Below are 27,361 nucleotides of genomic sequence, written 5' to 3'. Positions count from 1 at the left end.
TTACAAGGAAGTGTTCCATCATTATCCCAGACAATGAGCCAAAATGACTTAAGAACCAGAAACTTACAAATTGTTCTGGTCCAGCAGAACCACAGTTGTAAAAATGATAGCACTACATAATTTCATCTTTCTGTTCCAAATCACATCAGCTACTATATCCAACACCTTTTAAAAGTTTGATTGCAATGATTATATCTAGCATAGAAACATATCAAGACTTTTAAAAAGCTATTTTAAATTATGTTTATTTTATGTAAAAAAGTGATAAAATACTTCATATATATAAAAATAGAGAATTTGAAGATTTTGGGGATTCTACCTTATGCCTATGAATTGGATCACTTAATACAAAACCCTAAACATTCCCTGGTGCAAATGGAACAAAATAACTATGAAGAACCATTGGTAAGTGAATACCACCCCAAAAGACTGAAAAATATAGGATTGGTATCAAGTAGGGATGTCAGAGTATTCTGACAAAAAATGGGGGGGGGGGTTGAAAAAATGGCTGTAGTTTGCATGTTCATCTGTGGATTTTTGAAATGGTATGTGAAGAATAACTATTTAAATTTTGTTTTGGCATTTCCTTTTTATTGAAACGAATGTAAATTGCACAAAAGTTTACGTAAATTATGAAACTTACATTAAATAGCAAGCAACGAGGTGAACAACCTAGTGGTTGGAAGAAACAAACTGAAGTGGAATAGAAAAAAATGCTGACTTTGACAAATACAGGGCAGAATGGGAAAAAACCGCTGCTTTCTTGCATCCCCAGTGGCAAGCTATCTAATAGAATCCACTCTTAGAAATCATAGAACAAATGTTATCACCCAGTTCCCTCTTTCAGTACAAGTTTAAAACATCCCTCCCATGAGGAAATGAACTGAACAATCCTATTTACATTCTGGAGGGGGGAGAAGCAGGTCCCCGATATAATCTACAGTGGTACCTCAGGTTACAGAAGCTTCAGGTTACAGACTCCACTAACCCAGAAATAGTACCTTGGGTTAAGAACTTTGCTTCAGGATGAGAACAGAAATCACGTGGCAGCAGCGGGAGACCCCATTAGCTAAAGTGGTGCTTCAGTTTAAGAACAGTTTCAGGTTAAGAACGGACCTCCAGAACGAATTAAGTTCTTAACCTGAAGTACCACTGTCAGGGAACTGACATCTAAAGCGCCGCAGGTGCAAAGGCTCCCTGAGGTTGAGAGAGCAGTAGCAGCGGAAGAGGGAACCAGTAGAGGGCGAGCAAGAACTCCAAGGGAAAGTGAGTCGGAGGGATGGCTCAGAGACGCTTCAAGCGAAACCAGTGGGGAGGTCTCAGGACCTCCTATAGGGACACCCACACCTCGACGGAAACTGTCACGCCGAGAGGCCAGACGACGTGTTTCCGTTAAGGAGCTTTTATGTTGGAAACGTTTCCGAAAGCAGCCACTTTCGGATTCTACTAGTGATTGACGCAGCCATGCTGGAGGGGCTCCGTCACAGGCAGAGGTTTGAAAACCTGATCAAACTCTGAGGGACTTGCATTTTACGCACAAGCAGCTCATCGTCCCATCACAGCAATCCGAAAGTCACCGAAAGCCAGCTTGTGCAGAGAGAAGCATCATGAGCAACCCAGCCGGAACCGGGGGTGCAGGAGCAGCTGGAGGGGGTCCAAGCCTGGAAGAAAGGTACAGAGCGTTGGAGATCCAGTTGGCGCTGCAAACGGCGAGGCTTGAGGAGAGGAGGGCTCAGGATGCAGAAAAGGGAAAGGAGAAAACCACCCCGCTCGCCAGAAAGGTACCAGGATTGGTGCAGAAATTCGGGGGGGATCCCAGGAACTATCATGCCTTTAGAACAGAGATGCAATACGCTCTAAACTTGCAGTTTGATGACTTCCCCGACGAGGAATCGCGAGTGGCGTATGTGATTGGCCATCTCGAATCCGGGGCGAAAGATTGGGTTAGACCCCTGATGGCAGCGAATAATGAGATCTTAAAGGACACGAGGAAGTTTTTTCGTGCCATGGACCTGATGTTTTCCAGCGATATTGAGCAGGGGGTGGTGCGAAGGCAGTTAATGGCTTGCCAGCAAGGAAGCAGATCTGTCCGTGAGTACTGGACTGAATTTACTATGCTGATTCATAAATTGGGGTGGGACCTATCGGCGGAGCCCATCCAAATGCTTTTCGAAGAGAGGCTTTCTTCAACCGTCAAAGATGAGCTTTCCCGGGGGCCCAGGGCGGAGTCTATGGACCAATTAACCAAATCTGCGCTGGCCATAGGAGCGCGCCAGGAGGCGAGGGCTTTGGAAAGGCGGGAAGGGAAAGGAGACCGTTGGAGGGAGTTCCGCATTCCAGACATTCCAGAGCCATCTTTCCCGCCGGCAGAGCCGATGGAAGTTGGAACAGCGCGGGCGCGCGCAGTTTCAAATCCCAGTGAAGGGCGGAAGAAGGAGGGAAAGAGCGCCAAGAGATGTTATCTCTGCCAACAGCCAGGGCACTTTGCCAGAGTCTGCCCACAAAGAAAGGAATGGCAAGGGATGGCAGGAGCTGTTGGGGGAAAGGAAGAGGAAAGCAAGGAGCAAGTAAAAGCCAACGCCTGGCTGCCACCGTCGGGGCACAGCAGCCAGGCCAAAGAGCAATGAAAGTGCCCATGCCAGAACCTCCCAGACCTGCTTTAGTGATAGAGGTGTTACTAGAACTGCCAAACGGACACCCACTAAAGGTCAAGGCGCTTTTGGATTCAGGCAGCTCCTGTAATTTCATGAGTAAGGAGTTTGCAGCTGAGCACCAGATACAGACCATCCCTTTAAGTAACCCCTTGCAGGTGACTACGATTGACGGCAGAGAGCTGTTGGGGGGAGAAGTTAGCCAACAGACTGTCCCGATGATAATGAGAGTGGCAAGGCACACCGAACAGATAGCGTTTAATGTGGCCATCCTGGGAGGAGCGCCCATCATTTTGGGGATGAGCTGGCTGGCGCTACACGATCCGCTAGTGGGCTGGCATCAGAGGGTGGTCTCCTTTGGGTCAGCGCATTGCCTAGAACACTGCAAGGAGGGGAAGGTCTCGGGAGGAGACAGAGTCACCCTAGCGGGGATGGAAGTGATGGGCAAAGGGAAGGTGCCCCCGCAATACGCAGATCTGAGCAACGTATTCAGCGAAAGGGAAGCAGACAAACTGCCACCGCATAGACCCTTTGACTGTCAAATCAACCTACTCCCAGGGGCCCAACTCCCAGTAGGCAAGCTGTACGCCATGTCAGACAGGGAGATGCAGGAGCTGAGGGAGTTCATTGACAAAAACTTGAAGCGAGGTTTCATCAGAGAGTCCCGAGCGGTGGGGGGCAGCCCAGTGTTCTTTGTGGACAAAAAGAACACAGACAAACCGAGACTGGTGTGTGATTTCAGGGCCCTCAATGCAGTGTCGGAGCCCCTGGCTTTCCCTATGCCCCGAATTGATGACATTTTGACCAGAGTAAGGAAGGGAAAGATTTTTACAAAACTGGACCTGCGGGGGGCGTACAATCTGATACGCATAAGGAAGGGAGATGAATGGAAGACCACCATGTTTACCCCTTTGGGAGCCTTTGAATACCTCGTTATGCCCTTCGGTCTACAAGGGGGCTCCGCCTGTTTTCAAGCTTTTATAAACCACGTTCTGGGACCTTTGCTCTACAAGAACTGTGTGGCCTTTTTAGACGACGTGTTGGTGTATTCGGAAGATGAGGAACAGCATGTGAGGGACGTTCGAGAAGTGTTGGGCAGGCTGCAAGCCAACCAGCTGTGGGTGAAACTGGAGAAGTGCCAGTTTCATACCAAGGAGGTGGAATTCCTGGGGTACCGCTTGTCAGACAAGGGATTGGCCATGGATCCAGGCAAGGTTCAAGCGGTACTGGAATGGAAGACACCGAAGACCAAGAAGGACGTGCAAAGATTCTTGGGGTTTGGGAACTTTTATCGGAAGTTCATCAAGAACTTTGCCCACTTGACGGCGCCCATCACCGACTGCCTCAGCAGCAAGAAGAAATTTGTTTGGACGGTGGAGGCGGATCGAGCCTTTGAAGAACTGAAAAGGGCTTTCGCCTCGGAAGAACAACTTCTGCATGTGGATTTACAAAAACCCATGAGAGTGGAAACAGATGCATCCGACCGGGCTATAGGGGCGGTCCTTCTTCAACCGGGGAGGAGTGCGTCGGAGTGGAGACCGTGTGCATTCTTCTCGCGGAAACTGAATAAGTCCGAGAGGAATTACACGGTGTATGACAGGGAACTACTTGCCATTCACGAAGCATTCCGGAGGTGGAGACATTTATTAATTGGGGCACAACACAAGGTGCAAGTGTGCACCGACCACAAAAATTTAGAGTATTGGAGAACAGCTCGAGTGCTCAACCAACGACAAGTGAGATGGGCACAGGAATTCTCCAAATTTAGCTTTGAGATTTGTTATGTGCCAGGCCCAGAAAACGTCGGGGCGGATGCGCTCTCACGCAAACCAGAATATTGGGAAGGGGAGGAGGTGATCGAAGAGAGACATGTCATCCCGGAGGACCGCTGGGTGTGTGGGGCGGCGCTGGTGGGGCAACGGGAACTGGTGGAGGAAACGGAAAATGATGAATATGCCCAGGATAAGCTCAGAGGTCTCAGGGGGGAGGGCGAGAGCCCCGGAGGTTTTGAGGAAAGAAATGGGGCATTGTATTACAAAGGGGCACTGTATATACCCGAAGGTGAATTGAGGGGGAGAGTACTCAAGCAGTTGCATGATAGCCCCACGGCGGGACATTTTGGGCAACACAAAACCATGTGGTTGGTTACCAGGGAATTTTGGTGGCCTAAGGTGAGGGAAGATGTAAGGGAGTATGTAAGAGGGTGTGACCAATGTCAGCGAGCCAAAGGGGAAAGAAGGGCGCCGGCAGGGTTATTAGAACCTTTACCCACACCAGAACGGCCTTGGGAAGCGATATCAATAGATTTTATGACGGATCTGCCAAGGTCCAAGGGGAAAACAGCCATCATGGTAGTAGTAGACCTGTTAACTAAGATGTGCCATTTTGTAGCATGCTCACATGCAGTCACAGCGGAAGAAACGGCGAAGTTGTTTGTGGAACATATATTTAGGTTGCACGGGGCTCCCTCGAGGGTGATCTCAGATCGAGGCAAACAATTTACTTCCAGGTTCTGGAGGAAGCTCATGAGCTTGCTACACGTGGAAGTTAATTTTTCAACTGCCCGGCACCCTGAAACCAACGGGCAGGCGGAAAGGGCAAATGGCATTCTTCAACAATATCTTAGGTGTTATGTCAATGACAGAGAGAACGATTGGGTCGAAAAGTTGGCGTTGGCAGAATTTGCCTACAATAATGCGGAGAATGTGTCCACAGGGATGAGTCCCTTTTTGGCTAATTACGGGTGTCATCCCAGGGCATTTCCAGGGGAAGGAGGGGAGAGATGGAGCGTTCCAGCGGCTGAACATTTTGTAGAAGAGATGGAAGCCATCCATCAGCAGCTCCAGCTCAACTTAGAAAGGGCCAAGGCACAATATAAGAAGCAGGCAGACAAGAACAGAAGGGAAGGTGAAACCATAAGGGTGGGGGATCAAGTGTGGTTGTCAACCCAAGGGTTGCCGTTCAAAGGGGGTTGTAAGAAACTGAGGCCCAGAAGATTGGGACCCTTTGAGGTGATTCAGCAGGTCAACCCGGTAGCTTTCAAACTCCGATTACCCAACCACATGAAATTGCACCCAGTGTTCCACAGGTCGTTACTGTCACCATACAGGGGGGGACGTGAAGGGGAGCACGTCAGGGGACCAGCCTTGGAAGAGAGGGAACGCCGCAACCATGTAGCGGAAATCCTCGATTCCAGGTGGAAGGGTAATCAGGTGGAGTATTTGGTGGCGTGGGAAGGGGAACCGGAGTCAGAAAACACCTGGGTAAGTGCAGAGGAAGTCAATGACGAGGTTTTAACAGAAACGTTCCACCAAAGGTTCCCGAGGAAACCTCAGCCTATAGCAAGGTTTAGGAGGGAGTATTTCGGCACCACCGATGAGGAAGAGGAAATGGAAGGGTTCGCGGAGTCGGAGTTGGAAGATGGAGTGGACTCTGATGACGAAGAGTACCTAGAGAGTAGGAACAGCAACAAGTGGAAGGAAGTGTTCGCGACGTCGGAAGATGAGGGAGGTTCTTTCAGGGGTTTTACCTCCTCACCGCCAGTAGGAGAGGAGACGGGAGGGGGTGAAGGGGGCCCTGGAGGGGAGGTGGATGTCAGGGAACTGACATCTAAAGCGCCGCAGGTGCAAAGGCTCCCTGAGGTTGAGAGAGCAGTAGCAGCGGAAGAGGGAACCAGTAGAGGGCGAGCAAGAACTCCAAGGGAAAGTGAGTCGGAGGGATGGCTCAGAGACGCTTCAAGCGAAACCAGTGGGGAGGTCTCAGGACCTCCTATAGGGACACCCACACCTCGACGGAAACTGTCACGCCGAGAGGCCAGACGACGTGTTTCCGTTAAGGAGCTTTTATGTTGGAAACGTTTCCGAAAGCAGCCACTTTCGGATTCTACTAGTGATTGACGCAGCCATGCTGGAGGGGCTCCGTCACAGGCAGAGGTTTGAAAACCTGATCAAACTCTGAGGGACTTGCATTTTACGCACAAGCAGCTCATCGTCCCATCACAACCACTGTATTAGGAATTAAGGTAAAAGTCTAGGTCCTTAGATGCTGGTATTTAATTCCATTAGGGATGCACTTAGTAGACCACTTTATTTCACAAAAGAGCCAATTGCAGGAGTTTGGGGGACACATGGAGAGAGGAGAGCCGGGGAAGCCTCACTGTGCAACAGAAGTCCTTGTACAGGCTTCCCTTGATGGGACTCATCAAATCCCACCCTACGTGTATAGCAGCTCCATCTGCTTTTGGCCCTACCTTTGCTATTGTGATGTGCCCCCAGAGGATTGTCCAAGACTAAATGTGCCCCTCAGTCCAGTAAAGGGTTAGCCATCCTTGTCAAAGACTGACAAATTTATGGCAGTACAGGATAAACTGTAGAGAAACATTGAAACAACAGAGGCAAAAGGCTATTGCGAGAACTTTGAGGAACCTGCCAATACTTTTCCAAGTGTATAACACCCTTCCCATTTTTTTTGCTTTGTTTCTTGCAACAGAACTTTTTTTCTAAATTTATTGGCTGTTATCTTGCATCACTTTTAGTTTTAGAGAGCAAATTGAGTAGATTCCTGCCCAGTTTTATAGTAATATTCAAATTTTTGTTGTTGCAATCATAGTGCTGTTAACTCTGTGCTTGTAAGAAACGTATCACAAAATCTTATCAAGAGGTTACTGTATGTATTGTGCATGGCCAGTCTCTAAGAAAAAGATAAGCTTGATCAGTAACAGAAAATCCCCTCCTTGGGTGTGGTTCGCCATAAAACTCTGTAAGAACTAACTGGAAACTATGTAGCAAGTCCTAGTTGCGATTGCTGCTTTATGTTATTAAGGCAGATCTGTTGCAAGGTTTCCTCATAAAATAAGCAACCTTCCCTGTGGGATACATTGCAGATACTTTCTACTGAGACCATTGCTGCTAGGCTAAGCACATTCCTCTACCATTCTTCTGAGTCCTGTTCTCAACACGGCTGCAACCTCTCCACAGAAACATCACAAACTGTTTTCATTACCGGTACTTAAATCAGTCCTAAGGATCCTGAAGTGAGGTTCAACCAACCACCTACTTTTCTGTGGCTCAAAGTCTTTCTGCTTTATTCCTTTTCTCTCCAGAGGCAGATAAATACAGTGGTACCTTGGGTTACATACGCTTCAGGTTACACACTCTGCTAACCCAGAAATAGTGCTTCATGTTAAGAACTTTGCTTCAGGATAAGAACAGAAATCGGGCTCCAGCGGTGCGGCGGCAGCAGGAGGCCCCATTAGTCAAAGTGGTGCTTCAGGTTAAGAACAGTTTCAGGTTAAGAATGGACCTCCGGAATGAATTAAGTACTTAACCCGAGGTACCACTGTATAGGCTTCACTGCCTGCTGGAGCACAGCCTTGTGGCCTTGCCTCATTCTCTCTTCATACATAAAAACTCCCCGCTGTTTTTTAATCCTGTGATAGAAGAAAGGTAAGATTTCTTTTGCCTATTCACATCAGGTAGGCGCCCTTGCTATAATAACAAAATATATCAAAAATATAAACAAATATTTTTGTTTAGGCAAGCCTATCCAGATACGTGGAATGCTGACATGTGTTTTAATCTCTTCTTAGTTTTATTGTTGATTTTAACTATCTTTTGAATGTTTTCAAATATCTGTTGTTAGCTGTTTTTACTGATAATTTTAAGGTTTTACTTTTTTCTGGAAACTATTCAGAGGTTCTTTACAATCAAGCAGTATATAAATTTTGTTAAATAAAAACAAACAATAGAAAAATAGAAAAAATAAGTTTTGAGAAGAAATAAGTGCTTGATGTGCAGTCTTAGTAGTACAAGTCCTTTAGGCTGCACACGGCAGCAAAAAGCCATAAGAAATAGCAGAGAATAATTGGGGAGAAGGATGGTGAAAAATGGCAGTCCCAATGGAAGTGCAACCCAATATATGTTTACTCAGAAGCAGGTTCCATTTTATTTCCCTAGTGGGACATAACCCCATATAAGCATTTTAAGACTGAAGTCTTAAAGGTCAGTTTCACCTTTGATACCAATGCCTATTTTTTGTTTAGCACTTTGTAAAAAATTAACCATGAATGCCATCCAAAATGGGTGACAAAATGTCCCTGGGTTGGAAAGGAGTGGCGATGGGTTAACCTGCCTGATGTATCACTGAATACAACAAAAACGAGACTCTAAAGGTGCTTCAAGGCAGGTATTTATTGTGGGACAGGTGCTCCTTATGTATGCAAATTCATTGCAGCATCCACATGACATCATAAGTATTAAAACGCCAGCCCATATTCAATCCTACCCCATTTAATCAGAATTTCCCCTTTCCCAGGAAAATCTGACAACATATTTTTTAAAATATCTCAATGACCTGCAATATAAAGCCCCTATTTGAAAGCACCATAAGAAAGGACGTAGGGATGGTGTTATGAATTATCTATCTATCTATACAGGTGTTATGCTATTGTTCCTTTTTTTTCCCCAAGACAGATTTTCCACAATCTCACAAAAGTCAGAAGAAGCGCAGTGAAAACACAGGAGGACAACGTCCTATGGATGCCCCATAAAACAAGAATGAACAAATCCCGTGTTCAGATGCCTTACAGTCACATACAGATTTCAGTTTTGCTTCCACAAGGTGTCATGTGAGCGTATCAAGTCAACACTGAAACTAAACAATGCCTCCCTTTCGCCCATCTATTGTGATAATCTGTTTTATTTCCATCACACAGATTAGGGATGCAACAGGTTAAATTGCAGAAACTGCCAATAGTCTAAAAGTCTGGGTCTGGGCCCTTGCATCACACAGGACTGCCATTGCACCTTCCTAGGCACAAAAATAAATGATGCTTATTAATGGCAACCTTTGCTTCACCCCTGCCTGGTATTCTCTAGCAGATCATGTCACTGCATCATAGGAAAAAGTCATATTAATGTAAAATTTCATATATATTTTTGCAGTGCAGTCTTCAATTGGAGTTAAAAGAACCTAGTTGTCTTCCCTTCGAAAAGGGCAAGGAAAGACCCCATTTATGGGTCTCTATTTTAGTTCATCTTTTGATCTTAAAAGTACAGTGTCCAATGAAGAATAATATGTTCTGAAAGGGCCTTAGGATAGTTTGCATAAAATTTAGTAACTGAGAGTACAATCTAACAATGTCTATACAGTATCCTGAATTCAATGGACTCACTCCCAGGTAAATGGGGTTTGATTGCAGCTCTGCTTATTTTTACAGTGGTATGAGAATGAAATATATTTTTTTAATGCTACCTAAAAGTGTTAACACTACAAAAAGGGAAGCACCGAACTACATACAGTGAGATATATATTAAGCAATTTCTATGCATGAGAAAAGAAAGGAGTGGTTATGAATGCTGCTGCAGCCACTGAAAATAAGTTGAGAGTTCCTTTATTAACAAAAAATATTCCTATACATATTTACTAAGAAGTAAAGCCTACTCTGTACAATAAGGCTTACTCTCAGGAAAATGTGTACAGGATTGTAGACTTCTGACATAATTTTTATGTAGCCTTTGAGGGTTCAAATATATACTTACATGCAAAGTACCTAAGAAATGCCAACAGTGTTTCCTTCCTATAAAGCACCTTTGAAAGGGGTGAGTTCAAGTGAGAAATCAGGAGAGGAGGGGGTTGCAAATGAGGGTGCCCACATCTGGTGGACTGCAATATGGAAGCTTTATTTAAGGCACAAATTGTTTCCAGCTTTTCTTACAACTCTTACAAGTCATACAAGTACAATTGTAAATTAGCTGATAATTGTTTTTCCAAATCAGATGTTCTATAATAAAACAGATTTGGGAAAAACACTGCGTTTTCATTTGTGGGTTGAAACACATGAGCAAAGTTTACAAAAAGCTATTGTGTTATGTGCATCTGTCTCTTTGTTTCATGTCTCGCCAGCCCAGTAAATTTGTTCTTAACCTAAATTATAGGAGATAAAATCAGAATTACTCTTACATCTTTATTTTCTGCTCTGCTGAATGGACAGAATACATGACTATAAATTTTACAAGACTGGCTGGAGGACATATGAGCATTTGTAAAAGATCACACAGCTACAATATACTAATAAATTAGCAGCTTCCGATGTCAAATGCATATATTTGGTTCATTTGACAATTGCCTATGCCTTTTCCTGATTAGCACTGACGGAGTGACCGAGTGGTTCAGTGGATTAATGCATTTGTCTTTCAAAGCCTAAGACCCAGATACTAATTTGATCACAAGCAAAATGGCTGCGTTGTTAGGAAACGGTTCAAAACAAATCACACATGTAAGCCTAGAGATATATCAGCTTTCTTTACGTCGGTAGACTATAAGTTGTATGGCAAATATACCAGCTACAATAAGTATCTTCCAGCATTAATTTTCACAATGTGTCGAATGATGAGTGGAAGCTAACTCTTACAGTCAGTGTAATAATAACACATTGGTAAATGTTCTATATATTTTGCATTCACTATATTAAAAATTTAATAAAATGCTTTAGGAACCCATAATCGTATTTTCAAAGCATTGTAAGTTTGGCCTATGAGAAAACTGTAGTTCACTTTCCAGTGCTCAATATAGTAAAAGTAAAAAATTAAGAAAAATTAGTGGGCACAATCAAGCCAAAATCCCACTCATCTCAGTGGGCGAGGTTTAAGTATGCATATAACTATCCAAGTTAAAACCAACAGGATATGGAAGTACTGGATCGTAAGTGTGAATTGCATCCTGAGTCTTTTTCATCTCTACTGCCATACTTAATTTGAAAAGCATTTTATGGGTTGTTGTTTTGTTCTTTAAAAAGCTGTAACAGATCTTGGTAAATGCCCCTCATATATTACATCAGCATTTTAAAAAGTTAAATATTCATACAAAAAAGCAAATTAATTCCTTAGCTATAAACCGCTACATGTTAATTCATCTGGGAAGCCTTACGAAGTATTAATAGCGATGGCTGCTATTTTCAGAGCAAAGGCACTTACAGGGCCAATCTAGCACATGCCTCCGTCCAATCAGCATGGCTCCTTACGATGTCTGCAATTGCATTACTAAGAGGGAAACATTCAATGTGGAGAAATCTTTATAGCCCTTCCAGGATGCACTTTTCTCTGTAAGGGCTTTTCAAAAAATCTTTGAGTATCCATTAGAACAATTTTAAATAACTTATCAGTCCAAAGTACGTTCTGACTGATATTACTGAAACATCTGATCTTCTTGTTATGCTGGTGAATAAAGAGTGTTTTGCGGATATTCTTCTGTCACTCTCCATTGGTTCTGTTATCTCACTGAGAGTCTATCACTAATTTTAAAAATGACAAAGAAATCCAGAGGATTCATGTTTGTTTGTTTGTTTGTTTGTTTGTTTGTTCATATATATTTAAAGACTCACACAAGTATTTGTATTTGACAGCAACAAAACATTTCACAAGGCTCCAGCTAGCATCCTGTAAGTAACTGGGTATACAATGTTTATAAGAATATGTTCTTAAACTTCCAAATAAATGGGCATGATGCTATATTGAAGAACATGGGTGAAGCTTCACTACAAATTTTCAACTCCTCTTAAATCAAATAACTTATGGTAGAAAGCATGCCTGTCATAAAAAATTGTAGAACTGCCTGTCAATCAAATGCAACACTCATCACTGCACCTAATTTAACAATATTCTGTTGGGACATTCCCCCTAACAGAATCAATTTTATTACTACAATTCCAGCATACATATTTACTGAAAATGACTTTTGAACTTATTCAGTTTCTTTCCCTTTAGATACCAGTGTGTTGGTATCTAAAGGACGGGGAGTTTAATCTGAAGGGTCACCATAAGGACTGGGGACCATGCTAAATGGTGTGGTCTGTGGTGGTGGGCTGAGGGAAAAGGGAGGTTTGTGAAAAAAATGGACAAAAGGGCCTTCTCTAAGAAAGAGGACACATGAAGCTGCTGAGGAGAGCAGGAAAGGCATCTTCTGCTAGGAATGCTCAGGAATTTTGTTGGGTCTGCATTTCAAAGTGATTATTTGATCTGCACCTCCTGGATTAATGTGCAGATAGGAATACAGTTATCTGTCATGGACTGGCTGGATGCAGAGGAGCGATAGGAGGAAGCCCCAAGGGGAGAAGGCTCAGAGCCCAGGGAGTGGTGGTAGGACAACAATGAGTGGTCAGAGGGAGAAGAGGGAGCAGACTGGGAGGAGGAGGTGTCAAAAGCTGAAGAGAGAGCAAGGTTTAGTGAGCAGGAAGAGGTTGTGGCACAGAGCAGTCCAGAATCAGAGGCAGAAGTGGAGGCTGGAGAAGTGGAAGGGGGCCCAAGAGGCAGAGATTAGGCAGGCTGCTGAAGAATCCAGGGGGTCTCTGCCTCCTGCTGTGGCCAGTTTCCCTCCCCCTGGTTTCCCAGAACCCAGAAAGGTATGAAGAGAGCAAAGCAGAGACTAACAAGGAGTCAGAGTCTCAGATTGCTTGGGAAGGACCCAGGGGAACAGGAGCCTTAGATTGCTGTGGGAAGGTGGAAACCTTCTGTCCTCACAACTGCCTCATTGGAGTAAGATCTTCTGGAAAGAGTTGCTGTGCTCACTAGGCCTGAGCTATTTTGTTTCTTTGAATAAAAAATTAACTTCACTGACACCTTGTGAGTTATTGCTGACTTGCTTCTGACACCCACCCTGACATTATCCTTCAGATTTTGCACTTCTTAACCCAAAGAAATCCCAAAATGTGTATTTTAATATTCAATATGTTTAGTAATGTATACACCAGGGCTTCCCAAACGTTGGTTTCTTTTTTGGACTACAATTCCCATCATCCCTCACCACTGGTTCTGCTAGCTAGGGGTGATGGGAGTTGTAGTCCAACAACAGCTGTAGACCCAAGTTTGGGAAGCCCTGGTGTACAGTAAGAGAAAATACATTTAGAATGGCATAGTTTGTTAGAAAATGTGTTCCAATAAATGTATTTAAACTACCAATTTCTGTGCCAAGCTTTAAAAATAAAGTTGCATATTAATGTGGAAGTGGGACAAAACAGACCTATAAATGAACACATTCAAAACTGGCATGGATAGGGAATGGTGATCAATCCATTTCTAGCTTCCATCCACCCCCTTCTGCAGGTGCACTCAACATTATCTTCATCTGGCATATGCATAGCTGTCAAGTGTCCCTTATTTAAAGGGACAGTCCCTTATCCCAGTGCTGTGTCCCGCTGCTGTCCCTTATTGATGGATGTCTCTTAAATGTCCCTTAAATGATGTCCCTTAAATTTCAAAGGAAGCAGCTCCTCTCCCTCCCTCCCTGCCGGCCAGGGAGGAGGGAGGCTCCAACTGTGTTGCTTGGCTGTGTTGCTCACCCAATAAGAAGTCTAAGAACGACTGGGGGGTGGAGCTTGCATGTGTGTGGCTAGTTAATTCAAGCTGAGGGGTTTTTTGAATGCTGGACGCCATTTTGTTGCATGTGCTGCTGCAAACTTTGCAGTGCAAAGCCAGGCTGGGGAGCCATCTTAAGTTAAGGCTGCATAGGCCTTGTGGTGCATGTGATTCAGATTCTATTCAGTTGAACCTCTGGTTACAAAGTTGGTTGGACAGTGTTCTCGAAGCTACCAGCATGAGTTTGACCAGACTGCAGGAGGACAGGAAGACTGGAGTGCCTGGAACAGGTGAGGCTGCAGGTCCCTTATTTTCACGGCTGCTGGTCCCTTATTTTCAAATCTGTAAATTGACAGCTATGGGCATATGCATGTATATGTCTCTGCATATGTATATGTCTCTACACACACTTTTGGTTTGGCATTAGGGGTGAGCCCAGCCTTCCTTCCATCTCACACTATGCTACTCCCCATTCCTTCTCTGGCACAACAGCAAGGAGACTGGAAGCTTCTGCTTCTGTTGTAGTGTGTTATTCAAACCATAAACTGTGGTTAATCCTAGCTATGACTAGTGAAAACAAGCCAGCTCCAAGTGAAGCACAACGAACATTCAAAAAAACACTCACTGGCAAAATCAACAGCTTCCTAGCTTTAATGTACTAACAATTGTATTGGAACAACAACCACAACAACCAAAACGTGGTTCCAACTAAATCCTGAGCAAACACAGTCAAAATGAAACCCGCTGACACACACTACCTCAAATGTGGTCATAAAGTTGAATACAGATATCTGCCCTTTAATTATAGTGACATTTCCGGAATAACTCCGCCTTAATGAACTTGAGGCCAATTGGAGGAAAATTCCAGCCACATGGCTTCTGATGCCACCACAAACCTGAATATGGTAACTACTGAATGCAGAATTCCTACAAATGCAGTTTCAGCAAGACCCTACTTAAGTTTGACACACCAGGAGAATGAAAACTGCTGCTGCGATTTAAGGCACTCTCTCCAAACATTTGCTCGCAGAATGTGAAAAACAACAGAAAAATTAATACTATTGCTATGGATACTTCCCCCTCCATACTTCTGCCACTGTAGAATTAGGGGGCGGGGGCACTAAAACTCAAAATGCATCATTTCAGAAATACGTGGTAGTAATGGCAATAATGGAAATGCAAAGGATAATATAGGGAAAGCATATTAGTTCTAGCTGAAAATATAATGAATATTTATTGCAAAAGCAATTAAATATAAATTGTCAAGGACTGGCAGGACTCTGACAAGTGCGTGACAGAGGCGGGGGAGCTGGAGGTGGACCCAGGAAAGGGGCTAGTGATGTATGGGGCTTGGGGCCAGCTGTGAAACAGGAGACAGGGTGGGGGGAAGGATCCGTGCAGTCAAAGGTGGAGGTGGGGCTGCAGGATGGGTCACAAGCAGAGGAAGAGGTGAGGGGTGGGCCAGTCGAATTGTCACCATCCCTTGTCCCGCTATCTCCTAAAACCAGAAGGGGCTTGAAGAGGGAATAAAAGCAATGACTTCTATGCAGGAGAAATTATTGGGTGGTATTCAACACTAGTCCTCCTCTAAGCAAACCTGTTGAAGTGAATGAGATGATTAACTTAGGTTCACTGATGTCAATAGGTCTACTCTGAGTAGGACTTAGTTGACTATTGCCCTTTATTATATTAAGGAATCTAGATTTAGTTTACGTAAAACATTTTAAGCTGCAAATACATTTTGTGGCATTTAAGAGATACTAGTGTCATTAAGAGATGCCTGTGTCATTAACTTGGACTCCTGCAGCAATAGCACCTCTGAACTGCAAGCATTCTGACCTCCTTATGTAGGCTAGGAGGGAAGACCTTCTGTTTTTTATTTTCCTTCAGTTCCTTCAGTAATCATATACATGCTGTCAACTTGACCACACAGCTGTTGCAATGGTCAGAGTAGGATTTTTGCAGGCACGGTAACTTGAAGGGGAGTTCTCCCTGCATTTCATTTTCAATTTGTATACCACCACCTTTCTACATCACTGTATTTAAGGCAGTTTAGAGACAGCAGAAAAGGCAAAATGTGCAACAGCAAAAATCATGTTGTCATCCTATCAATCCAAAAGTCAACAACAACAATAGCAAAATAGCAAAACGCAAGAATCCAATTCACATGTGGCATTACAAGATAATGAAAATAATAATAAAACAAACAATAGAACTGAAGAATCACCATCAATTAAAACAAGTTATATCATTATAAACAACTAAGACAAACATCTGGGGAAATGAAATGCAGTGTGGCTGCCCCTGTTCTGTGAAACAACATCCCTGTTGAACTGGTTAATTCAACAATACATGCTGTAGATTAAATCCTAGAAATTTTGCCAAGCTATGCTTCTCAAAACACATGAAAAACACAACACAGCATATGTCTGTCACTGAGATGAAAGGCAGTAGTGAATTGTCAAACACACAAAAATCACATGCTATATCACAAACATGTATGTTACAGTCCTAAGGTTTAAACTACATCAATCAACCAACCAAATCTTCAGATATCTTAAGGGCTGTCACATGGAAAAGGTGGCATGCTTGTTTTCTCCTGCTCTTGAGGGTAGGACTCAAGGCAATGGCTTCAAGTTACAAGAAAGGAGATTCCAACCAACATTCAGAAAACTTTCTGACAATAAGAGCTCTTCAGCAGTGGAACAGACTCCCACGAGAGGTGGTGGACTCTTCTTCCTTGAAGGTTTTTAAGCAGAGGTTGGATGGCCATCTGTCATGGATGCTTTAGCTGAGATTCCTGCATTGCAGAGGGTTGGCCTAGAAGACCCTTGGGTCCCTTCCAACTCTAAGATTCTATGAAACCACTCAGTTATCTTTCCTTGTTTACAGCAGCAATCAGCTGCATGCTGATGCACACAAGCATCACCTTGACCAAAGATGACTAGTGCTGCTACCTCTGATTTGTTTGTTCACTCTATTTGTATTGCATTTCTCTTCCAAAAAGCTCAGATAACCCAAAAGAGAAATTGTATTTTAAGTTCACAATAACCCATGTGACAAAAGCAAGGCTAAGAGATTGTGACTTGTCTAATGACCACTCAGCGAGCCTCTTAACTGGTGCTTGCTGACTGCCATTTGTCGCTTAGTAGGACAATAGGAAGCTGCCTTATACTTGATCCATCTAGCTCTACCCTTGGTTTGTCTAGCTCAGAACTGCTGAAACTGATGGACAGCGGCTCTCCAGGACTTCATAGAGGGATCTCTTCCTTGGGATGTTCCATATGCAAAGCTGACGCTTAAGCACTGAGCTACATTCCTTCCCCTGTGTTCCACTATACACACACACACAATGGGGTGTTGATTTGGAATTTCCATTCTTTAGTGTTACTCTTGCAAAGATGATCCACATATGGAGGAGCCTAATTATTAAAACACTATCCTTGCTAGACTACAACAACCAAGTATGGATACAATCAACTTGAAATGAATGTGAGTTGTACAAAAGAGCAATTGCACAAAACCTACTGGTGTCCTAGGCATTGTTACATTAAAAGTTTCTGCCTTTCTGAAGCTTCCATGCATTTCAATAGAAATGTTACACAGAAGAAACTCCCAAGTAAACTACAATCATAATATTCAGCAAAGGGTGGCATTAGAAACACCCACATGCCTCCTGCCAAGTGTGCTTAAAAATCTAATTGTGACCATTTGATTGCTAGGCAAAGGTAATTTCCACAGATTGAGCTATTTCTTTATCCACAGGTAATGCTGTAACCAAACAGCCCACAAAATATATAGAATATGGATGCTTTAGTTAGGATTCCTGGATTGCAGGGGGTTGGACAACATGCCACTCGGGGTCCCTTCAAACTCTACGATTCTATGATAATACAAAATATATAAGCCTTCTGTATTAAAATGGGGTTGATGTTATAAGAATGAGGCTTTAACTCGTCATATACATAAGAACATATCCACCATGACTGCCAATTTGTTTCTGGGTCCCAATTCAAGGTGCTTATACTGGCATTTAAAACCCTAACCGACCTAGTCCTCAAATATCCTTCCCTACAGACTCTCTAGGATCAGATCAGCAGAGGGTGGGTCTCTTGTAGTTTCACTGAACTCAGAAGTTCATGGTGGTGGTGGCGTCCCAGAAGAGGGCATTCTCAGTGGCAGTAACAAGTGGATACCCCTGAAATAGCATGTTTGGGAGGTGAGGAGAAGGCAGAGCTGGCACAGCACAGAATCCACCGCAACCTGAGCCAGCCTGCTAACACCATGTGATTGCAACAGCTCTGTCTCCTCTCCACCCCTTTGTGTGGTGGCAATATAGTGTTTGTCCATTGGGGCAGGTGCACTGGGCTGTTCAGCAGCTGGACTCCCCTGGTGGTTCAGGCCAATGAAATCAGGCAAAGTTGGGCAGAGGGACACATTTGCCTCATCCAAATCAGGGGTCTGGGTCACTCTTCCCAATCTTACCTGAAACTGCTATGGGGAGAATGTTATTTGTTGTTTCTTGTTATCTGAATGGTAAAAAATTGCTTAGGATCAATGCAAGCTGTCTGTCCACTTGGTCTTAGATATAACTTTGGTAATCACAGGGTGGGGAGGGAGTTTATAGTTAAGTCTGAAGCACCTCAAAATGCCTCTGGCAAGTAAAAGAACATGACCCTATGCACACTTACTTAAAAGTAAACTCCAGTGATCAGTAAGGGACTTATGCGTAAAAAGGCCCAATAAACTTGCAATCTAATGGATCATTTTGTGTGGTGTAACACCACCAGAATTTGTTTTTTAACGTTCTGTTTGGCACCTTCACTAATAACCTCTATGAACAGGGGAAAGGGCGGTCACTATTTCTTCTGTCAGCACACTCCCTAGGCTAGGTCACGTGTGAAAATGTATTGCCACAGGGCAAGAAAACTGCAAAGCACAAAGCACAATGAACTGTATCTCAGGATTAGATTTCCTGGAAAAATATATAACTGAATAATACTTCTTTAATCACCTGCAGACCTGTAGTCCTTTGAAGTGTGCACTGAATTTCTGTTGAGAAACATCTCTCCACCCCATTCCTATCCCAGCACTATAAGCTAGGAAGGATATTGAAATGCACAGAGATCAAACTGTAGGGATGTATGAATACTGCCTCTGCAGCAATTGCTCAAAATCATGGGTGGGGAACCTGTGGCCCTCAAAATGCTGTTGGGCTTTAGCTCCCATTATCCCTGATCACTGGCAATGCTGGCCAGGACTGATGAGAGTTGGAGTCCAATAATACCTGCAAGGCCACAGGTTTCTCCTCCTTGACTTTAGTAAGATGCTGAGGAGCAAAACAGTTCTATTTGTTCTGCTCATACAGCCATTAGCCTCCTGAGAGAACGTCCCTGCAAAACAGGAACATGGAGCAAAGTTACATTGGAGTCAAAATGCATAGCTATTCAATTACTCTACTGACTGTAATATTAAATATTATGTGTTGGACCTATCTAGGTTAAGTCACGCTTAGAGTAAGCCCATCAAAATCAATGTGACTTGATATTTGTGATGAAACTTCAGCTCAATGATTTCAATGGTTCTATGCGAAGCACAACTGAGTTGGGATCCAAACCTATATTTTATCCCCGCAAATTACCACAATAAATGAGACTATGAGACAATGTGTTGTGGAAATAAGAACTCTGATTTACCCATCATACCCAATGAATGCTCAGTCAAAAACAATATAGTGGTGGCAGAGAACAAAGAAGCAGGTACAGTTCTATACCACCTTGCTTGGGCATAAGACCCAATAAACTCAGCAGACTTATTCTGAGTGAACATGTGCAGGTATTCAGTATAGCTGCCTTCCTAAACCTGGTGACCTCCAAATATTGTGGACTACAACTTCTATCATCCATAATTGATGGCTATCAAGGCTGGGGCTAATAGGGGTTGTATCTAAAACATCTGGAGGGTACCAGGTTGGGGAAGCCTGATGTATAGGATTTTGCTGTTGAGTTCAGTTCATTGTTCTATCATAAAACAGGATCTCCCCACCCTACTGATGGTGCAATTCAGGTGTTAAACTTGAAATGTAGGAAGAGGTACAAGAGGTACATAAAACCTAAGTTTGCATAGCAATTCTGGGGAACCTGCCAGTTGGACTGCTTTTTCAAGCATCCCAGTTTATCTTTCTATCTGGAATAGGTCAGATTATCACTGAGACCAGAACAATCCCCTTGGTGAACTGAAACTATAAAAGGGATTTATTTGTAATCTGTAAACATGAGGTTTTTTCTTTACTTGGCAACCCTTCACACACAAGCCCAAATCTGCTTCTGAGCATCAAGGGACGCTCAGCACCAAGATGCTGAGCATCTGATGTTGCACAAAGCTATTCATACAGTACACATCTGGAAGTGCTCTCCCGTTTGATCACTGCGCTCAGATTTGCACATTGATCTCTTGCCCATATGGACCACCCCACAGATTTCAATGAAGGCACCTGATCCATACACAGAAGGTATGCATGTGTGGATTTGGTCCTTCCGATGAAATGAATGGAAAATGTTCTGGGGAGAGTTCTGTGTGCCCATTAACTTGTAGTTTGAGTTTATGGTTTTAGAAGTTCACTTCTCCCAGTAATATTATTAACTTATGATCATGCTCAAGTGATTTGAAGTGAGGAGTCTACAGGTTAAAAACAAAAACAAAAAACAAGAGGCAAAAAATATTCTTGGACAAGGGCTCTCCTTAGCTGGAATAATGGCCGAGAATTCTTAGATTTTCTTCCACCACTACTTTTCATATTGCTTAATAACTGGGTGCATATATATTTACTATAAAGCTATGTTCATTGAATATATTGGGTCATTTTACCACTTATACAGAACTGTTAGTCAGAAATCTGCCTTTTCAGGACTAATGCCTTTTTTAAAATAAAGTGATCACATTGAACTAAAGCCATAAAGATGCTGTATAACATTGATAATAATAACTTGGTATATATCAGTATTACTAATAATCTTTCAGAAGACTTCAGATTTATATTAACCTCCTAGTCAAGCAATAGCTGCTCAATTTCTAATTTATAAATACACACACACACACAATTTCACCCAACATTCTTCCTTATCTCTTACATCCTGCAGGTTCTCAACTTATAGAAAGCAAGAAATTAGAAACACAGCGAACAATTTTTGAACATTAAAGTGGCTAATTCACATTCCGCTTTACCATGATGCAATTTCTGAGCAGTCAACTGGTGACAGAAATTCATGCTATATTCTGTGATTGATGAAATCTCTTCCAGAAAGCAACTTCCAGAAAATTATCACATTGTATGAGTGATACAGTTGCATGAGTTGGCCTTGAGGGACCTAATTAGAGTTGCGAAAGAACAATAAAAAATATTTAGGAATCTGATTTTAGAAATATGAGAATGCTGAGAACAATGAAGGGAAACTGTGTAGGTGTCTGAGGGGAAAAAAATTATTCATTCCTTGTGCAATGTTGCTGTGTAGTGATGTTTCCAACATGGTGAAATGTCTTATTCATTGAGCAATATTAACACATGGCAAAAGCCTTTACAATATGACTGTTGGGCAAGGCCACAGCATGGTATAATTTCAAGATATTGTGGATTGAGAAATGATGCTGCGGAGCAACAGATGATCTGATTCATCTGTTGAGTAGCATCACTGCTATTATCAAGGAGCTCTACAATCTGATAGACAAGCCCACATTTTTGAAACAAAAAACACCAGTATTTGCATGCATCAGGGATTAGTGTTCAGGAAATATTACAACAAGCATGAGAATGTGGCCAGGAAAATATGGAGTAAAGAGTAAAGGAGTGCTCATCCCATTGAAAGCATCATCCAACACCTCAAGCTTTCCTGACTCTCTCAGTAGCATAGACAGTGACACAGAGGTTACGCAGAGTTATAGCATATAATCATATCACAGAATTGTAGAGTTGGAAGGGACTACAAGGGTTATCTAGTCCAGCCCCCTGCAATGCAGGAATCCTTCGTCCATTGTGGGACTTCAACGCGTGACCCTGAGATTAAGAGTCTCATGCTCTACCAACCGAGACAAAATTTGCTCCATCCTTGTTCTAAAATAAAGCTTCGGAAAAGGAAGGTAACAGTTAACACTGGGTGGTAGTTAAATGCATGCTGGAAGCCCACAGATCAATGTTGTCTTCAGCCATTAAGTATGGGGGGGGGCATTAGCCACCCAGATGTTGGGACTCCAACTCCCATCAGTCCTAGCTGCATGGCCAATAGTCAGGGATGATGGGAACTGATGTCCAAAAACATTTGGAGGGGCACAAGCTACCCACCCCTGTAGTAAATAAATAGCTATACTGTTATAAATTTAAAAACGTTGGTGCTGTATAACCAAATGATCCAGCACATTGCACTGTAATAATGTTATTTGGTGAAAGAGAAATCAATCTGCCCTAGCAGAACTGCATTTATTTCAAACAGCGTTGGGGTGTGGCTTCTTCAAGAACCAATTAAATGAATAGAGAGATGCAGCTGCAGTTCTTGGGGGACTCCTCCTACAGTACTGTGACATCAGGATACAAATATTATTTTGATTCTAAAAAACTGCATGTGCCGATAAGGGCTGCAAGAGCACACTCTCAGAGCTTGCTTACAAGTAATTTTGACGGATTTGGAGGCCAGTATGTTTAGGAAAGCAGCTGAAATCTCATATAGTTCCTCACCCACAGCTATACCATGTCCCCACAATCTCATGGTTCTCCAAAGAGCCAAAATAAACTAAAATGTCCCACTTTAACATTTTTAACTGGGGTGTGTGTGTTTTTTGTCACAGAGGCATCTCATTATGCCATACAATTGACACCTATGTATGGCAATCTCAAACAGTTGACTAAGCAAGATAAGTTAGGCACTATTTTCTCAGCAATCTAAATGATACTGTAATTAGTATTCCCTCAAAGAGAGGAAGACAGTAGAGTGAGTCCATATCATAGCATTCTGGGCCGCTGCCAAATTCTTCCACACTAATAGTCTACCTTCTTCTATAAGAGCTGATATTTTCGCTGTTGCTGATTTGTGCAATGTAAACTCTAGCAATTCTGAGGCAAAGTAGTTATTAATTAGGACCATAAAACTACTTTGCTATTAAAACCTTGTCTTTAAAAGTTTCTTAGAGATGACTAGCGCAGCAGTTTGCTTTTATGTTAAATGAGAATCATATAAAAGCACTGTAGGAATGAAAATGGCTCATTGAAAACATACAACTACAGCATTTTACTCAATCTTTTACATTTTGGGGAAATGCAGATGTTGGTTAATATATCTTAAGTATGTCTGAAAGTGAGATCAGGAGAATAATAATGCAATAATAATAGTGCAATAATGCAGATCAAGCAAGAATGTGCTGTCTCAACTGAAAACGTAAGATTAATTTACAATCCGGCAGATGGCAGAAAGGGATGGGAATAGGAATGAAGGCAGCTCATGCAATAATGAGTTACTGGGATCTATAACCAGGGCCACTTGGATTTCATAGCAGTGAAATCCATCATAGGTTCATTGTAGAGCCATCTTGGCATCCAGTAAGTACCTGACAATCTTTACAGCTGTGCAGAAGTGATACTTAAGAGTAAAACGTGTACATAAAAGACAGTCCTGCCTTCTTTAAGATAAATGCAGTCTTACACATTCATTAAGTGCATCTCTGCCCTTTAATGAGTATGTATTAAAAAATATTGTTTAGTGTGTTGTTCAGGTATGCCCTTCATAAGCCTGAATTGTATGTACAAATACTGACCAACATCCTTGCCACTGCATATGTGAAGCAACTCGAAGACTGCAATCCTATGCCCATTTACCTGGGAGTAAATCTCGCTGACCTAAGTGGGACTGACTTCTATTGCACAGTACCTTTCTGACTCTTTGGCCTTCTTCCAAATTCCAGCTGTAGCTATTTTATTACTGATCCTACTTGATGGATATTGATCTATCCAGCATCAATTCTGCAATAACATCTCATCTCGAAAATGGGGAGGGGAAGGGGAAGGGGTGGGAGAGCCTACACCTTATAAAATGAAATGTGAGACCAGGCCTTGAACTCCATTTCATTTAAATTAAATAAATCACACATAGCCATCTGACGAAACTCTGCTATAACATTCAGATTACAATGCAAACCAGTCTATCTTACCAAAATGGGATCTGCCTTAAGCCTAATATCTAATGTGTCATGATGGCAAATGACCCCAGGGCTGTTTTCCCAGTGTGTACTCCACATGTTCCCAAAGTGTTCCCTGTAACAATGGGGGGGGGGGGAGAGACACTTTGCAAACATCTCCATTTCTCATTGTGAAGCAATGAGCAGCAACATGATCGGCACGTTCCCAGTTTGCTCGGAAAGCTCCGCTATGTTATTGATGGAACACAGTGACCAGCAATTAACATGGTTACCATCGCAGCCAAGTCTCCAGTACAAAGGAATTGGAATCAGTCACAATGGGGTGGGGAATCTGTTTACATTTAATATATACAGTATCTGTATATGTATGTTTATGTATGCATATTTGCAGTTTCCACCCAATACTGTATTCAGGCAGCTGCGTGGGAGCTGCTGGAAGAAAACCTTATGCAGCAAACTTAAACGGAGCCTGCTCCTCCTGCTGCACTTCTAGCTGGCGGTCCCCCTAAGGGGAATGACGGGGAAGTGAAAAGAAAAAGAAGAAAGACCACACCGAAAACATCCACTTTCAGAGCTATTGGCTGCTGGGGGTGGCGTGGGGGAGAGAGCGCTTAAACAGGCCCCATCTAAAGCCAGATCCAGATCCGCGTCGCAACCTTCCTTCCAGACCCGCTTTCCCAGAAGCCACGGAGCCATTTTGACCGCTGTGTGACAGTGACAGCAGGCGAGGAATTGGAGACGGGGCGCGGGTGGGGGCTGCTGCCTGGCCGTCCTTTTGCGGCCTGGACGAGGGAAGGGGATGCAGGGAGACGGGGATGGAGCTGAGGCGGCGGCGGCGGCGGGAGCAGCAAGGGAGGGCGGAGGAGGAGGCGGCGGCGGCAGGTGCTTTGTGGCCAGCGAGGCGCGCTAAGAGGAGGCAACTTGGCCTGGGATAAGGAGCCTGCAGGGAGCGCGGCTGCGGAGAAGGAGGCTGCGGGGAGCTTAACAAAGGCTTGGCAGCGCGTCGCTTGGCCGGCCGGCCGGCGCGCACACGGGCTCGGTTACCTCGGATGGTCCAGGTCCAGCGGTAGAACTCCAAGGTGTCGTTCACCACGTTGGCGATGAGGCCCGGCTCCCCGGCGGCGGAGTGGCCCATGGCTGGTTGGCTGGCTGGCTGGCTGGCAGGCAGGTCAAGCGAGCGAGCGAGCGAGCAGCGGCGGCGGCGGCAGAGGAGCCGACGGGACTGGTCGGGGCGCGCGCGCGTCTGTCGCTGTGCGCCGGGGCTGCTGCTGCTGCCGCTACTGCTGCTGTTCTTGCTCAGAATGAAATTTAAATCTCTGTCTCTGGGTATCTATCTGCAGGCCCCGCCTCGCTTCAGACGACTCCCGTGCCCGGGGCCAGGGAGGGAGGGAAAAAAAGGCAGAAGAACAGGCGCCGAGGCTGAGGCACCTTGGGATGGAGAGGGGCGCTTAGCTCGGCTTGCGTCACGTGGCCGTCGCCTTTCCCGGGGGCAGCGCACAAAGCGCCCGTCCAGGCGCACGCGCACAAACCCGGGGCGGGGGCGCGCGCGCTCGGAGCTGAACCACCTGCTTTATTGATCACGGCGGGGGCGGGATTACTTGGTCTCTTCGCTCGATCCCATAAGGCCAGACGCATAAGGCCCCCATTGCAGCGGCTGGCGTGGGTGGGTTTCCCCTTTGCCATGTCTTGACCAGCTGCCACGGAGGAGCGCTGGCACTGGGGGACCCTTCAGGCGGTGTGACCCCCACACCCCAAAAAAGACCGTGTCGCCCCACTCCTTTGCCTGTTTATTTATATTCCTTTCCACCAAGCCACTCTGGTTGGCATGCACCCTCCTCCCGCCCTTGGTACGCATGTTGAATCCTCACGACAGCCCTGTGAGATAGGTTGCGCCGAGAGACCTCAATGCGGATTTGTTGTCTTTTTCACAAAAGCAACTCGAAGAAACAAACGTTTAAAACTACTGGTAGAAGAAGGAAATAAGGACCTTTGGTGGGGTCTTTTGACTTCACAGTGATCTTGATTCTGCACTTGTGGCAGCTCCAGCTGAAGTAGCGAGTGCCACTGTTGAGAATGTGTAGTGGGATCAGGTTCCGCTTGCGCAATCCGCTGCTGTGGGCACGGTGCTGGCAGCATTTAGCCACATGCCCTCTAGACATTTAGCCACATGCCCTCTATTCCTCCATAACATAATTATCAGGTGAGGGCCACCTTTCCTGGCTTATTAAATCTAGCAGAAGCGGACTGACTTGGTTGGGTCCACAGTGTAGTTAAACACTTCATTACCTGTGGGTGTGGTGCAACAGTTCCCAAAGAAACCAACTCTGGACCCCTTCGTCCATGACACAGATTAGTTTGACCCATTCCAATTTGGGTTCAGGCCCAATTTGGGTTCGCGGGACTGTGTCGGGCTTGGTCACCCTGATGGATGGCCTTTGCAGAGAGTGGGACAGGAAGAGTGAGACCTTGCTGCTACTGCTTCTGGATCTCTTATTGGAATTTGATACCATCCATCGACCATGGCGTTTTCCTGGACTGGCTCCAAAGAAATGGGAATTGGGGGCACTGTACTACAGTGGTTCCAATCCCACCTTTGGGACCGTGTCCAGAAAGTAGCATCGGGAGAGTGCTTTTCAGCCCCCTGGTGTCACAGGCAGGGGCAATGTGTTGTGTTTTGCCACCTGAGGCGAAATGGGAAGCTGCGATCCCACCCTGCCGCCACTGGGATGCATGGCAGCGCCCACAAAGCTGTGACGATAATGGTGGATTCCAGCAAGATCTCACAGAGTGTACCGATTGTGAGATGTCTTTGGAAGCTGCCGCCACCTCATAGGCAGCTCGGCCCTGGCTGCAGGACATGATTTTATCTCCAAGGCTATTTAATATGTACATGAAGGTCAGTGGTTGGCTTGGGGGCAAGGTGCCGCCAGAATGCAAATGCACCCTGCTCTATTTCTCCTTGACATAATTATCAGGCGAGGCCTGGGTCAGTGCCTGAATGCAATGGGACAACAGATGAAGCAAAACAAGCTGAGCTGCCAAGACAGAGGTATTGTGGGTAGGCAGTTCCCATATCTAAGAAATGGGTCAACTCCCTACCCTGGACTTCCCCGAAGGAGCAGGTTCGCAGCTTGGGGTGCTTCTGCATCCAGCTCTGCCACAGGAGTCTCAGGTAGCCTCAGT

General features: G+C 44.4%; 1 protein-coding gene across 1 annotated transcript in view; it reads right to left on the bottom strand.

Annotated features, from left to right (window-relative positions):
* The window catches only part of ELOVL4 (ELOVL fatty acid elongase 4), a 50,780-nt gene extending 25,414 nt beyond the window's left edge, over nucleotides 1-25,366 (bottom strand). The window contains exon 1 of the mRNA XM_081904903.1: nucleotides 25,223-25,366. Within this exon, the coding sequence (XP_081761029.1) occupies nucleotides 25,223-25,313 (91 nt within the window). The 5' untranslated portion in view covers nucleotides 25,314-25,366. The remainder of the gene's footprint in view (nucleotides 1-25,222) is intronic.
* Between the last annotated feature and the right edge of the window lie 1,995 nt (nucleotides 25,367-27,361).

The sequence above is a fragment of the Podarcis melisellensis genome, assembly GCF_964234715.1.
Source record: "Podarcis melisellensis genome assembly, chromosome: 3".
In the NCBI taxonomy this organism is placed as follows: domain Eukaryota; kingdom Metazoa; phylum Chordata; class Lepidosauria; order Squamata; family Lacertidae; genus Podarcis; species Podarcis melisellensis.
The sequence above is the reverse complement of the archived record's forward strand: the minus strand, read 5'-3'. Positions and strand labels throughout refer to the sequence as shown.